Raw genomic sequence first — 15,921 nt, forward strand, 5'->3', positions numbered from 1 at the left:
CGATGTCCGTCCCTCTATCCATCTATCCATCTATCTATCTATCTATCTGCCCAGTTTTAGTTATCGATACAGATATTTAAAAAAATACTAACATCGGCCAACACAGATATTGATGCCGATAAATTGTCCATGAGTATTTTAGCAGATGGAGAGCACTGCATGCCACTGTTCTGGAAATAGTGCAGATATTTAGTGTAAAAAGAGGTAGAAAAGCAAATGTTTTCTAAGAGCCATGCCATGTATCAGTCAATAAGGCAGAAGTTGAGCACAAGTGGATTTAAACTTAGAGGAAAGGACAAGATAAGAAGAAAAGAACCAGCAGCCTAGCTGGTGACAAAAAACAAACCCTACTCAACAGTGTCAAATGTTAAAATCCAGTAGTTTTTTCCAACAAAACAATTATTTAAAGCCTAGATAGATAGACTAGATGTTCGAAACATATTCTATAGAAGTGTCTGGATGATGAACTTTTCATTCAGTGTTTCTTGGCTTTTGTTGTTGGGTTGACAATGAAAAAAAAATCAAATAAAAGGTCATTCTCCCCGCTTCTACTCCTCTCTCCATCTGTCTGTTCCATTGTAAGACAAAATTCTCAGAAAACGTGAAAAACGACAAACAAGCAAATGAAAATGTAAGATGTCTTTTGTGCTACAATCCAATCAGCAAATAGGCTTAATTGCGTTGCTGGAATTTGATTTGAGCCATTCAAACACTTTACGTTCTAGTTAAAACCTGAATAAGAGGTTCCACTGTTTACATCATGTTTCTGCTGCTCAACAATGCAGAGGTGAGTAAAGGTGTCCACTAGGACTGTGACAATGGAAGCACTCCACACACACCGCAGGGTGAGGCTCGTCATTCAAAGAAGACACACTTAACTGCTGCTTGTACAACATGACCCACTTCACCAGAGTTCAGACAAGTCCCATTGTTGCCTCCTTGTTAATGAACTTTACAAGTGAAAACTCTTCAGTGCACCATTCAGCTCTTTCCCAAGTTGTTGCCAAACATTTTAATTGAGGCTAAAAAGAAAATCGGTGAAACAGTAGTGCTACTTTATTCAGCTGGAGTCCGTAATGATTTAAGGTCACGGCTGGAGCACAGGTGTACAATCTTCATGGCCAACTAAACAAAGCAAATGCAGCTTTTGATATATATATATATATATGTGTGTGTGTGTGTGTGTGTGTGTGTGTGTGTGTGTGTGTGTGTGTGTGTGTGTGTGTGTGTGTGTGTGTGTGTGTTATAATTTTTTTAATCAAATCAACTCAGAGACCACAAAAGAGAGGAATTACACCTTGAAACTCAGCTTTGTTTGCAGATGGAGAGAGAACATAGTTTCAGCACCTACAAATTCACCTCTTCACGTTGTCCTTGTGATTAAATGCACAACTTTAAACTCCATCCTTGGAGATTAAAAAGGACAGCACACATTTCAAAAAAGTGTGTCATGTTCCTTGGCCTATGCCCTTTTCTTTTTAAGAGGAAGCTGTTGTGGTCTGTATGCTCACTGAGGAAAAGCTGTTTAAACAGGGGGAAGAAGTGCTTGTATATTATAAGTGGTGCTAGACGTAAGTAGTAGTAAAAAAAAGGCTTTGGTAACAAATCTCACAATCATCACCTCCATTTTTTTTTCTTTAATGGCCCTCAGTTTAAGGCACACACACTTGTGTGAAACGAAGAAAAGCAAGGAGTAATCCTCGCGACCACCTGAAAAACACAAAAAAGAAAACGTGTGTGGTTATACGTGCATGCGTGGCGGGGTGGGAGGGAAGACTCGAGTTAAAAATTCCCAGTGAGGGGGAAGTCCTTGAACTACAGCCTGGAGAAACCTGCAGCTGAAACATCAACGTAGCCGAGTGAAGCCGAGGGCTCTGAACGCAGCTTCACCTCTAACAGTGAGAGCTCAGCTCCTCACAGCTGCCAGTTCAGGACCCACAGGGAAACGAGAGCTGAGCAGGAGGAACTTTCTGTGTTTCTGCACCATGTTGACAGGCCAAGTGTGCAAACACCTCTACCTGTGTGCATGTGTGTAGTATATCTCCTACAACAGACAGAGGAAGTGACTACAACAAATGAGGGGGCGGTGAGTTGTCTCGTGTCGCAAAGCTTTCTGGTCCACAGATTCTTGTTCACGTTAGGATCTGAGGGCATTCAGTGCATAAAGCATGTGTGTAAGTAGTTATGTGTACATTAAGACATGCACAAAACCCTCTTTAAATTATGAATTATTAATTCATCCACATTGGAGAGTTTTCCAACAGCCTGTTTTTAAAGGTCTCATTCACTCATTTTTTAAGCAAATCTGCTGTGGTCTCTAGTGTGAATGCATGCGTTGTGAGTCATTTCCTGCAGAAGAAACGCTCTGGCGCTCCTGTTTCAGGAAGTACAAGTTTGTGGGAGGAGTGCATGTGGCTACATTTTATCTCACCAGTGTGTGTGTGTGTGTGTGTGTGTGAATGGATGAATGATATACTGTGTATAGCACTTTGGAGTCCCCCGACTCAGAAAAGCGCTATACAATTGCGGATGATTTATCATTTACACTAGCCACGGCTGCCCTGGAGCGCACCGACAGAAGCAAGACTACCAACTGGCGACACCGGTCCCTCCGACCACCACTAGCAGATAAGGTGGGCTCAGTCTGTTTCCCAAGGACAGAACAACTGCAACAGATGGGGCTCAAACCTGCAACCCTCTAGTTACTGGGTGGGTATTAACTAGGGATGAGCGAGTACACCACTATCTGTATCTGTATCTGTTCAACCAACTAAATTATCTGTATCTGTATCTGTACTCGGAATGGGCGTGGCATAACCCGGATGTGGGCGTGGTTTAACCATAAGTGGACGTGGTTTACATCAATGTAGTCTGAAATTGATGTGGATTGATCAGAAGTTGATATGTGTATTGTTTATTTGAAAACTATTTACAGAGCAGCCTCAGAATTGAGATTAAATATTTTTGATCACAATAGTAAAGGAACTATTACAGAACAAGTTTTTCAGTAAAATCAGAACATTAATATTTGAGTGCATGGATTAATACATCTGAACTCATTCAGTAGGAACTAGGAAATATGAAATGCTAGAACCAGACACAACTGTATATATATTTTTTTAATTTTAATTTGATTAAACTGATTTTTTCCTTAACGTTCTTGGCATTTTGCCCCACAGTTAAACAAAACAATGTTGATTAATGTGTGTGTGTGTGTGTGTGTGTGTGTGTGAGTGTGAGTGTGAGAGAGAGAGAGAGAGAGAGAGAGAGAGAGAGAGAGAGAGAGAGAGAGAGAGAGAGAGAGAGAGAGAGAGAGAGAGATCAAAGAAATAAAAAACCCGACCGGAGCGGAGGTAGTGACAACGGCACGTCAGCTCTGTCTTGTCAAATGCACCATGTAAGTTACGAAAAAAGTAACTTTAAATAATCAACCGAAAAAGAGGCGAGCTGAAGAAAACCTAGGGAAAACTGAAGAAACGTGAGAAACAGTGAAGCAAACACAGCGAGGTCCGTTACTGTCTGTGTGTGTGCGTGAATGAACAGGACGGACTGCGCTCCCGGCCGGCTGCAGTTTTGTGTGTAGGGAGGGGCGGGTGCTCTATGTGACTGGCCAATCACAGAGCGTGAAGACAGTCAGTTACCCAATGAGGATTTTCCTTCAGCACGATTACAGATATTGACTCGTTTTACTCGTTTCATGCTCGTATTCGTCAAAAATGCTTTGTCCGTACCGGATACTCGTCTGAAACGAGTATCCGGCTCATCCCTAGTATTAACTCCTCTGCCAACTTCGCTTGAGTCACACATCTTCTAAAAAAGGTCAGAAAATGTGAAAAAAACGTTTAGTTACGTCAGTACAGAGGATGTTTTCTAATGAATTCTTTCGGATCTTTTGTTCAAATTTGTGAGCAGAGGATTTTGTTTTGGAACTAACCCATGATGCTAATTTTGCTATTCTGTCTATTTTGGGGGCAGCAGTAGCTCAGGAGGTAGAGCAAGTTGTCCAGTAATTAGCGTTGGGTACCGAATTCGGTACTTTTTAAGGTACCGACCGAATTCCATAGTACCGACTGAGCACCGATTCACGTCATTTGAAACGGTGCCTCGTTTCGGTACCCGTCCTTCATAACGAGAACTTGCCTAGACAGCTGCGCATGCGCAAGAGCGTTATGTCGTCGGTCGCTGCGAGCCAGTTGTAAACAGAGCAGCATGGGTAGAAAGAACGCACGCTAAAGCTTGGGTCCACTTCACTAAATGTGATGGGTAACTGGGTGATGATGAAACCAGCGACAACGATCTAAGTGAGACATCTTCATCTTAATCTGCTCCGGTAGGTAAATAAAATGTTTAAGATAACATTAGCTTGATATGTTAGCTTCCGTTTCGCTAATGATGCGTTCGCTTTCTCCTCGGAACTCCGAATTTCCGACTAGAAAAACATGAATGTGCTCTAAAGTTTGGCTTCTCTTTACTAAATGCGATGGGTGATTGGGTGAATAAGTGTGAGGCATCATTGTCTTAATCTGCTCCAGCAGCTAAATAAACTGTTTAAGATAACGTTAGCTTGATAAATTAGCTTCCATTGCCACCGTTGTTATCAGCTAATGGTGCGTTCGCTTTCTCCTCAGAAATTCTAGCTTCCCAGTAGGAAAAATCAAATGAAAAAGGACGGCAAAAGGAATGAAGATACACAGTAAATTTAGTTCACAGTAAAGATGTTTGCTTCAGTTTAATTATCAGCTTATAAAACTACAAGGACGATGTTAAAATACAAACAGTTGTATGTTATTTATCGTGATATTTATCAAATATGGTTACATATTGAGAAAATATATATTTAATTATAAAAGAGAATTAAAATATTAAACTCTCAAAAGTATCGAAAATTGGTACCGTTAAGTACCGGTATCGATTCCTAGGTACCGGGAATTAGTACCGAATTGATTCAAATGTCAAAGGTACCCATCCCTACCAGTAATTGGAAAGTTGCAGGTTCAATCCCGGCTCCGGACAGAGAATTCTGCTGTTGTGTCCTTGAGCAAGACACATAACCCACCTTGCCTGCTGGTGGTGGTTGGAGGGACTGGTGGTGCCTGTGCTCGGCAGCCTCGCCTCTGTCAATGCGCCCCAGGGCAGCTGTGGCTAAATTGTAGCTCATCACCACCGGTGTGTGAATGGATGAATGATACACTGTAGTGTAAAGCGCTTTGGATTCTACTGACTCTAAAAGGCGCTATACAAGTGCGGGTCATTTATCATCATATTTCTTTTTGATGAATCATGAACTTTGACCTCTATCTGAACCAAGTGAAGCTTGCATGCTTTAGATGTTGTTCTGGGTACATTTGATCTTGAATTCCTTTAAAACAGACAGGACGTGTTTCTTTTAGAGATCGTTTAATTTTTTTGTGATTTCTTGACGTGACTCAGTAATTCTACAGGTATGCCTACGGGTCTGAGTGTAGACAGTAAAACCAAACCATGTGATTCAACAAGAGGGGTGATCACTTTATCCCAAAGGACCAGACTTCTTTTTCAAAACTGCATTTTATATTCACTCAAGTTATTTTGAAATTGGTTTGCTGATGTCAAACATTAAAGCTTGACTAAAAATGCAAAAACTGAAGGAATCAGAAAGGGCGCTAATACTTTTCACTGTTTACAACTCGAGGTGGACCAACCTCGTTCTGAGAGCTCTTCATTAGTTATTACTGTCACGAGGCAGGTTGGTGACAGCTTAAAGGCTCTTTTCTTTATTTCTCCACCCTCTTCTCCAACTGACACGCCTGCTGTGTGTGCCATGTCTGAGCCACACTGCTAACAGCTCTGGGTCTTTTCCACCCCAATCAAGGAGGTACCAACTGCCGCGGCCACTCTGCAAAACATAAAACAAGTCTAGCAGCTGAGCAAAGGACTTGCCAGCACACTCTCTCCACAGATAAGTAATTGCAGACAAGCATATGCTCATTACAAGATTTGAGAAATGGAAAAATATTTGTGCATGCATGCAATAAAATATACAGTCAAGGACACTTCAGTGCCGAGTAAAAAAAATAAAAAATAAAAATAAAAACAAGCCAAAAAAAGAAATAAGTCAAGCACATAGACGGGGGTCGTGAGGGGCAGCCTTGGGCACCAGGAGGAGGAGGGGAATGGCAGGGCAGAGTCAGCCTTGCCCTCAGCCATGGCATCTTTTCATTGCCAGCTTCATAAAGCCTGTAGGGATAGAGGTAGTGGGGGCAGGATCTATCCATTCTACCCCCCTCTTTGTGCAATTTACCCGTAAAAATGCACAAATACACACTCGCATACAGAGCACAGGCCTCCAAGCAGACAGACAGGATTACAAAGGGGTGAGATCACTCCCAAATAAAGGCTTTGTTGGTGTGCCAGTGTCAGAGCTGCCCTCTGTGGCCTACCAGAACCTTGGCAGCTTGGATTGAACTGTCTGCTGGAAACAACTAGGACAATGGAGTGAATGCCTCAATGAAAAATATAGTTTCAGGAAATGCAGCTGGCACTCGCAGGAATGAAAAAAATAAAAACACAAAGGGATACAATAAATAAGGAAACAGTGGAATGGAATTGCACCTGGTCCACTAGCCTGGTTTCCTTCCATGGGTAAGTGCAGCAAGTCTACCTGGCCAAAAAAAAATAAAAAAATCTCTGACATATATGGGTGATGGAAATGCAGCCGCAAGCAGAAAACTGCGAGACGAGTTGGAAATAAAAACCTGGAGTGAGCAACAATGTAAGGATGGTAACCAAGCTTGAGCTATCCCCTGAAGCTAGAACTTTCCACTTTTAACAGCCTGGACTAGAAGATCTAAAAAAGAAGAGAGGCAGGGGAAAAAAAAGCACTGGCTTATCGATGGTATCCATGGCAACCAAATAAAGATCATGGAAAAGAGACTGTATGAAACAGTATAGCCTGGAGTCAGGAGGACCACCTCCTCACCAACTCCCTGCTGTAGCCTTTAGACAACCCGCCATCGTGGCGGGAGGAAATCACAAACAGTCAGTAGAGAGCGAATGAGAAGAAAGGAGGATAACCCTGAAGGGCTTTTCAAACAGACAATTCTCATCCCTGTTGTGCTGTTTGGTCCAGCAACAAGACCTGGCCTAGACGGTAAACCAGACGTCTGCTGCACCCACGTTAGTTCTCTTTATCCTCTCATTTTACGGATACAGACAGCTGCTTCATCTGACCTCTTTTAATTCGCTTGCCCTCCTGTTTCTGAGGAAAGGAGAGAGAACCCCCCCCCAAAAAAGAAAAGAAAAGAAAAGAGAGCACTCTCCTGTTTCCTCTCCGGGACTAAACAATCCCAGTTTAATTTATTTTTTTAGGACAGAATATGTACATGTATTAATGAGAAAGTCAAATCAAATTAACTATAATTAGTCAAACTGAGAAGAGTGCTGAGACAGAGGTGTGCTTCTACGTCGGAGACTTGTTCATCGTCTGCAAAAAAAAAAAACGCTCGTCTCCACACGTTAACCCAAAAATACACACACGTCATCTCTGCCACCTGCTGCTGTACAGCCAATGACACTCTCCTGACACCCATCACGCTCTCTACAACCCTCCTGAGCTCCGACTGGATGAAGACATGCAAACTGTTGTGACATTTCTACAAAATAACCTTCATGTAGTATTTGCAAGCAAACTGCCCCGACTCCTCTAATCTTGTCAGAAAGACATTAGCAGACATCTACTGAGGGTAATGTGTTTGGATGGACTCGCTGGTGCTGAACTGAATGATGGAGGAAGTTTAGACAGGGGGAGTGGGCTTTAGTAATCGTCAGTTCCCCGTAGGGGCTGGTATTACCTCTGTGTCTAGAACAGTCTGAGATCGTTAAAGCAATTTAGGTAACTGAATACCAGAAGTAAAGGACCAACAAAAATAACAACAGCCAACAAAACTGCACAGTTAAACTGCAAACGCTAGAAAGAAACCCAGAATAGAATCCTGACTTGTGTTCAGATTTCTTAAAAGTTCCAGTGGGCAATTTATTTAGACATCTGCCAACCAAATGTTACCCTCTATGTTGTCCTCTAAAGCTTCTGCTGGCTGCACAGGTTCTACTCAACACTGCGGCTGCTTTGGATTTGTTGTAGTTTTTCCAGCACATAAATAAAAACACTTTAAAGACCAAGTTCACTCATTTTTTCTACATATTTTAGTGGTCTCTAGTATAAATGAATGCCTTGTGAGTTGATCACTGTGGGGAAAAAAGCTCCAGCACACCTGTTTCAGGAAGTAGAATTTAGCCATATCAGAGGTGAGCTGAACGTGGCAGGATTTGAAGTCTTGTTTCCTGATATTCTGACATCTCACCTCTGATTGGCTAAAGCCGGGCGTACACTGTGTGACTTTTTCACTTGCAGCGTTCAGCTTCAGCTCAAACTGTACGACTTCCTCGCAGAGCAGATCTCACGAGTCATGTGCTCACACTGCACGACCCAGTTCTCGCATGCGACCTGACTGCTCACACTGTACGTCTGGTAGCAACACGTCGGCCCTAAAATTATGCTAAAAATAGCAGTTTTTACTCAACACGTCAGACTTTTTTGTCTTGTCTGTTGTCCTTCGGGAGTGCTGCAGGACGCACAGGGATTTATGGGGGTTGGATGAGGAAAACGAAATAAAGAAAGTAAATCTGTGTTTTGTGATCAGTTTAATTTGACAAGAACACGACAAACACGCTTTCTTGAAGTTTGGCTGTGATGTGGGCAACTTTTAGTTCCAAGAAACAGAACCCCCCCCCCCAACACACACACACACACACACACACACCCTGAGAATGACTTACAAGGCTAATGTTAATAAAGGAATCCTTGTTGTAAAGTGTTACCAAAATAAGATGGCTTATCTGTGTTTAACATCTTTAAAGATTGTTAGATAATGTGACTTTTCATCAGAAACAAGAATCTCGGTCTTATTCATAAGTATAAATGGACAGTACAGTTTTTAAACACTGAAACAGTGTTGTAGCCATTTGTAGACCAATGTCACCTGGTCAAAGACAATAAACCAAGTTTCATAGTTTCTCTCTAATGTTTTTCTAATGTATTATCAGATTATATCCTTGTTTCAAAGGGTATTAAAAACACAAAACCTTTGTGTAAGCATGAAGAAGAAAATATCCTTTTTATAGCGCCTCTCAAGATAAAAATCACGAGGCGCTTCACAAAAACAAAACAAAAATGTTAAAATATAAAAAAGCATTTAGAAAATGTTTTAAAATATATTTTAAATTAGCAAAAATAGGCAATTGGGATTTAAAAGAAAAAATGTTAAGAAAGAGAGAGAGTGAATAGGAAAGAGGGAAATCAGTGGATCCTGAGGAAGGTGGAATAGGTGGGGAGAGCAGAATAAAGAGAGAGTGGTGAAGAAGGTCATACAAAAGCCAGCTTGAACAAGTGAGTCTTCAGCTGCTTTTTGAAGGAGACCACTGAGTCCACTGATCTCAGGCTCAGGGGGAGAGAGTTCCAGAGTCTGGGGGCCACAGCAGCAAATGATCTGTCACCTTTGGTCTTTAGCCTGGTGCTGCACAACCAGTAGGCTTTGATCACTGGACCTCAGGGACCTGCTGGGGGTGTAGGGACTAAGAAGATCACCAATGTAAGATGGTGCTTGTCCATGTAAGGCCCTATAGACCAGAACCAGGATCTTGAAATGAACCCTGAAGTTGACTGGCAGCCAGTGAAGCTGGAGGAGAAGCGGGGTGATGTGGGTGTATTTGGAGGACTTGGTCAGAAGCCGAGCACAGGTGTATGAAAAGGTGTGTGTATAGTTGTGTGTCATCACCTGCATGTTCCAGAAGCATTTTGGCAATGTCCATGTGTCCGTTTAGCAGGGCATCGTGCAGAGGACTGACTCCCTCAACCTGGTCGGTGAGGACGGGGGCGGGGCGGTGATGGAGTAAAGCTTTCACACATTCAGTGCTGCCGTGGTTACACGCTTCATGGAGAGGTGTCCAGCCTGCATGGTCTACATGGGAAACAGCCACAAACAGAGAAAGTAAACTTTATTTAAACAAAAGGTTAAAAAAGATCTGGTAGAATGAAAACTTTTAAAGTATGAGTAGAGTAACCACCACACAAGATAAACCCTTCATTGCACCAACCGTAGTTGGTTAGTTCTCACAAATAACGGTTTGTGTGTCAGAATAAGGAACATGTAGGAAAAACGCATGAAGCACACCTTAGAGCCGAATGAACAGGATGTGAGTTCATTCAGAAAAGAATTACATTCTTACAAAAACAAAAAAACCTAAAAATAACTGGAAGGAGATATGATGCTGCATTTAGTTTCATTGTCTTTGTTAAATTAAACTAGGGTGGAAAATTTAATAAAGGAGGAAAAACAGGTACATGTCTTTTAACAATTCATGAGATTCATTTAAAAAGTTGAAATTAGGGAAATGGAAAAGTTCAAACTAAATACACAGATTGAGAATATAATGATAAAAATAAATTCAGCTGGGGCAATGGGACTATAAACCAAAACATAGGCCTTGTTTCTGAAGAAAACTACAAACTAACTTAACCACATTACCAATTATTCTATTTTCCTTACATTTTGGACACCGCCCCTCACATATTAATTTAAGCAGCTTTAAATGGACATTTTTTAACCAACTGAAATACATTTTCAAAATTTCTATTCACTCAATGAAATGAATGTAAATCTATAAGTCAGAGACCTTGAACCCTGCCTGCTTTCTTTCTAGACACACCCTTCACACTATAGCGAAAGGTTACCCTCAGTGATGACGCACACACACGCACACACTCCTGTTTCCTAATTCCATTATTCAATCCCAACCATAATTGCTCTTTGAAACCTCGGAGCAAATGGTTGGAACGCAGCGGGATAAAAACGAGACCGAGGTTACGGAAAAACACGGAAATGTGGGGAAAAAAAGTCTTACCTTTAACGTTGATGTCCGTGTCAGGATGCGCCAAGATCTGAAGCACCGCTTCTACTTGGTTCCTTATGCAGGCTCGGTGGAGGAGGGTTTCTCCTTCGACCAGGACACGCACAATGGACAAACACACCCAAAAAGAGAGAGAAGGGGCGGAAGAGAGGAGAGAAATTAGGGTGTGTCTGATGTCCTTCCCATTGTCCCTTTACGTTTGATGTAAACGCCAATAAGCGAACACCCAAATGTCCCCAAACACATTGTTAAAACAAAGAAAAAAATTCTGACCTAAAAAAAAGTGAGACCCACCAATGAGGATGCGATTTAGAAAGTGATGAGAAAAGGGGGGTGATCTTCAAGTGGGGGGAGAGATAAAATGGGGAGGAACAAAATTGCAGACAGTTGGGTTAATCTGCCTCCCTCTTTTCCTTATTCAAAGCATATATCCCCTCTTAACTAAGTTAATATCCGGGCAGAGGCAAAGTGCTTCGCGTCTGCTCGCTCCTAAACTCTCAGTTGAGAGGAAGTTATGGTAGAGAGCCCACATACAAAGCCGCTGAAAGGATTCTTCACAGATTTGGGGTTCAAAAGCTCCACTGGGCATTCCCAGTTTCCCCACGTGACATTTAATCAACAAACTACCAGTAAAAAAAAAAACAGGAAGTGAAATCAAAAAATTGAATTTACATTTTTAAACAGAAATTCTCTCCTCTTTTCCTGCTCGTCTTGACTGTATCCCTCACCTTTTTTGAACACATAATGAAATCGAGAATCTTTAAGGGGGCTGGAGCCCCGTCTTTTCATGTATGGCTGAACTTCAGAGGGGAAGTTAAAGGCTAAGCATGAGCGGCTCTGTGCTTGCAAGTATAATACAGAACTGCAAAGGCTGTAATAAATGCTTTACTGGTTCTCCCCAGGATGCCGTGCCTGTACAGGGGCACTGCTTAAATGTAGAGGGCAAGGACAAGGGTAAAAACGGCGGGGGAGGAAGAAGAGGTTCATGAAAGAAGAAGTTGCCTTTAGATGCATAAAATATTGAAACTCCTGGATAATTTCCATTTTTGAAGAGTTTCTTGCTTCTAGGAGGTGTCTTGGATGCAAAAGATGTATTTAAAACCCACAAACAGTAAAAAAAAAAAAAAAAAAAAAAAAGAAGACAGCTTGTTCTTTTGGTCAGTTTTCAAGCTAATGAGCATTGGTGAGGGTTGGAATAGAGATCTTTGCTTTCTGGCTTAAATCTTCACCACAACAGACTGCTTTGGTCATGATGTGGCTCACTCATTTAATCAATACATTTGAAGTGGTCTCTGGTAAGAATGAATGCCTTGCAAACCGTACTTAGGGCAAAAAAAGCCCAAAGGCACTTGGATCAGCAAGGACAACTCTGCTGCAGCAGAGAGTGGCAAAACATGACCGGATGGTTTCCTGATAATTGAACATCTCGTCTCGGATTGGATAACTGCAATGCGACTCTACCACTGGCTTGCAACATGGATGTGTTATCTCCAGACATAACAAGTCTGGAGGAGTTTTTCTGTGTGGTGATGTTGCTAATGCTAACAGTTAGCTTCTGCTAGTCCGGAATGTGTTCTGTTTCTTTGACGCTAAACCAACAACGGCCTTCCCCGTCGTAAAGAGTGAGTACATGAATGTTAAGTGACAATGGGATGTAGATCTGCCAGTTTTTTTTTTCTAGTTTCGCCATCTATTTCATATCAGACGCTAATGCAGGATATGATGTAGGAGACTCGCAGTAACCAACTACATTCAGAAATAATCATTTTAAAAGGGTTTCTCAGATTTCCACACATTTAAACAAAGAACCCATAGGATAACTTAATATTAGATAAATATGACATGTGAGTGCAACCTCACTCAAGTCTGAAGTGAATTGGTCTTAAATGCTGCTGACTAATTGGCTAAGCATGCAGAGGTACGTACGAGTTATAGTATTTTTTTAAAGGGGCTAATTTGAACTTAAATTGGCAAAATTCAACAAAATTATCAGCAAAAATCATTTGAATGATTAACTAGCCCAGCTTTGTATTTGATACATGATACCAACCAACAAAAAATAAATCAATGAATATTATTTCATATAAGTATTTAAACTTTTCACATGACACTATCTTTTATGCATGGTGAAGGAAGGATGAAGATTTCCAATTTATCCATAAAGACTTGCAACAAAAGTAAAAAAAAAGAAAAAAGAAATGAATCAGAGGAATTATTGGACACATGAATAGGCGGAAAATAAAATTTCCTCTTGAATGATATTTAGCCTAAGTCTAAATTCAAGAAGAATGAGTCTTTTATTATGAAAAGAACACAAAACGTCTTCAGCAAAGCAGATATTCATGTTGCTGAGTCGTTTCAGGATGAGCTACAAAAGTATAAATCAATTAGTGGAGTGTACTCACATATTTCCAAACTAAAAATCAAAGGCAACCAAACAGACGGCGGAGCCAAACCCAAACTGCAGGCCTTAATGACTAAGCTGTACGATGTGGTATGTCAGGGTTCTTCGTGGGCTGCTGTGCTATTACTGGGCGCTGAAACGCTGTGATTAAACAACCATTCCACTACACCCCATGTGTACACATCCTCGCAAATGCCAGGGCCAATCCACGCAGTGTTAAATCACTTTAATGGCTCCAATTTGGACACAACGCCTCTATTATAGGGGTAATTGCATGCTCAGCATTTACAAGTAAGGAAAGAATAAATCCGCCTGTCCTTTTCCATAAATCCCCCGTTTCACACTTTAATAGAAAAGTTAAAAGTTAAATGTATGTGTTGCTCTTTATATCCCTCAGTCTGCTTGCTGCACTCCTATAAAGTGCCGCTCGGCCCACTGAACCCTGGACCAGAAAGGTGCTGGAAGTGCTGTTTGTCAGGATTGTGTTGGGGAGGTGTTCTGCAGCCCGTTATTCGAGGACTTCTTCTGTCGCTGGCTTCAAAAGCCAAGTGTCGTAATATGAATAAAGACATAATTATTTTAGCAATCAGCATCATGTGGGTTTTGTACAAAGTACAACACAATCTTAGAAAATAATGAGAAAAGTTCCGTTTTAGACAAAAGTATGAGAAATCTCTTCATTTTTTTGTTTGCGCTCTTAGAAAATTTTGGCGTGATATAGAATGAAAAAAAAAAAAGGTATTCAAACATTCTTTACAGCAAATCAATAGATACCGGTAGCTTGAAGAAGAAGATAGGAAGACTGGCGAAGGTCAGTAAACGCAACATAAAAACAAAAAAAACAAACAAGTTATGTTATTTTTTTCAGAACCGTCTGAGGAGCGCACTGTCAATATATCACAATTCTATACAAGATAAGAAGTCCGAGTCTAACGGAATAACAGGAGGAAGCTGTGTAGCTGCAGACATTGTTGGTGTGAAGGGACTTTAGAATATGAGACAGCTGCTGTAGAAAGACCTCAGAAAAGTCCACGTTTAAGAACAAAGCAGACAGAAGTTTTCAAATGTTGACAACAGGACACAAAGCAACTCCGTCTGCCGAACAGGAACACCTGAAAACTCCAATAAGACCATTACAGCTGGGTAATTAAATGAAGTTCATTGATGTAGTGCCAAGAACAAACATTCATCTGAGGACACTAAAAAGCAGGTTAAACTCATCCCTAATTACATGACATCTAATTCTGTTCATTACATTGTGTTTGATCCAATTCATTCCAATGCATCATACTTCCAACTAGGAGTGGGCAATATAAACGATGTAAGGTAGAAACCATATAAAATTGTGTAATGACAGAGTTTTTGCCTCTATCGCGGTAACACATGACGTCACTGAGATGTGCATCCGCGCCGACATTGGGACAACAGAACGACAGTGACTGCAAGCACTGAGAGGGCGGAGGAGGAGGAACATTCTACACTTTATGGATGACTTTATTCTGCTGCAATATATTTGCCATATGAGGATTTTTAAAAGCATGTCATTTTGACATATATAAACAAAGGAAAAAATATATCGCAATCAATATCCTTATCGCACATGCTTCAGATAATATCGCAATATATATTTGAGGCCATATCGCCCAGCCCCACACCCAACTCTATTAGATCAGAGAAACGTATAACGACCGTGTGTTGATTGAAAGGAAAAAAAAAACAGGTTTATTTTCAGTTTGCCACTCAAAAATAAATGTTTTTAATAAGGTCCTTTTATATATTATCAAAAGTGTGGTTGAGAGAAAAACATTTGTTAATGATCATTTCTGATCTCTGAGGTTTTTCATGCAGGCTGAACATGAAAACAGACTTCTACATCTATCTCCTGCATTAGCTTCTGAATGAAAATAGACAGTGAAATGCTAGGATTTGAAAATCCTCACACACTGTGAGGTCACCTGTGAATTAGCAGTCATGGCCTCGCCCATCTTTGTTCGTGCCTACCCACAGGAAGGCTTTATTTGTTTTGGCAGCAAAAAGAGAGAGCGGAGAGTGTCTTGGTGATGGTGACTTTGCAACATGGCTGAATGTACTCTGTTAGCCAATCAGAAGCAATGTATGTGCATATCATTAATGAGTAATCCTGCTGTTTTCAGCTCACCTCAGCACCAGCAAGCTTCTGCATCTCAGAACAGGAGCATCATGGCATTTTTAAAATGACTCATAAGGCATTGATTTACACTAGGGAATGCTACAAATGCATCGAATAAACAAGTAAACCACACCTTTAATGACAATAATAAAATGATTACTCTAAAGATTGTTCTAGTTCACACCTGATAAACAAAAAAAGTGAACATAGCTGAAACTATGAAAGCTAAAAACAAATTTATTTAATATGAGATTAAACTAAGGATCAACAACTAAACTAGCGCCGACACAAAAATTACAATAGCCATGCAATAGCTGTGTCTTCCAGGAGTGTGCTCATTATTTCAATAACTTTTCAGTGGTCTCTAGTATGAATTGATGACCTATGTGGTCGTTTTTAATCGAGCAAAAAAAAAGCTATTGTC

General features: G+C 40.9%; 2 protein-coding genes across 4 annotated transcripts in view; one reads left to right on the forward strand and one right to left on the reverse strand.

Moving 5' to 3' along the window:
- Window positions 1–15,921, reverse strand: part of slf1 (SMC5-SMC6 complex localization factor 1) — a 43,483-nt gene that overhangs the window by 10,390 nt on the left and 17,172 nt on the right. For both annotated transcript variants that reach the window (XM_015972422.3, XM_015972420.3), the window contains exons 16-17: window positions 10,939–11,031; window positions 9,813–9,995 (exon numbers count right to left, since the gene is read on the reverse strand). In XM_015972422.3, coding sequence (XP_015827908.3) covers window positions 9,813–9,995; window positions 10,939–11,031 — 276 coding nt within the window. The remainder of the gene's footprint in view (window positions 1–9,812; window positions 9,996–10,938; window positions 11,032–15,921) is intronic.
- kiaa0825 (KIAA0825 ortholog) overlaps window positions 1–15,921 on the forward strand; it is a 204,770-nt gene that overhangs the window by 5,508 nt on the left and 183,341 nt on the right. The window lies entirely within an intron of this gene.

Source organism: Nothobranchius furzeri, chromosome 17 (genome assembly GCF_043380555.1).
Source record: "Nothobranchius furzeri strain GRZ-AD chromosome 17, NfurGRZ-RIMD1, whole genome shotgun sequence".
NCBI classification, from domain to species: Eukaryota; Metazoa; Chordata; class Actinopteri; order Cyprinodontiformes; family Nothobranchiidae; genus Nothobranchius; species Nothobranchius furzeri.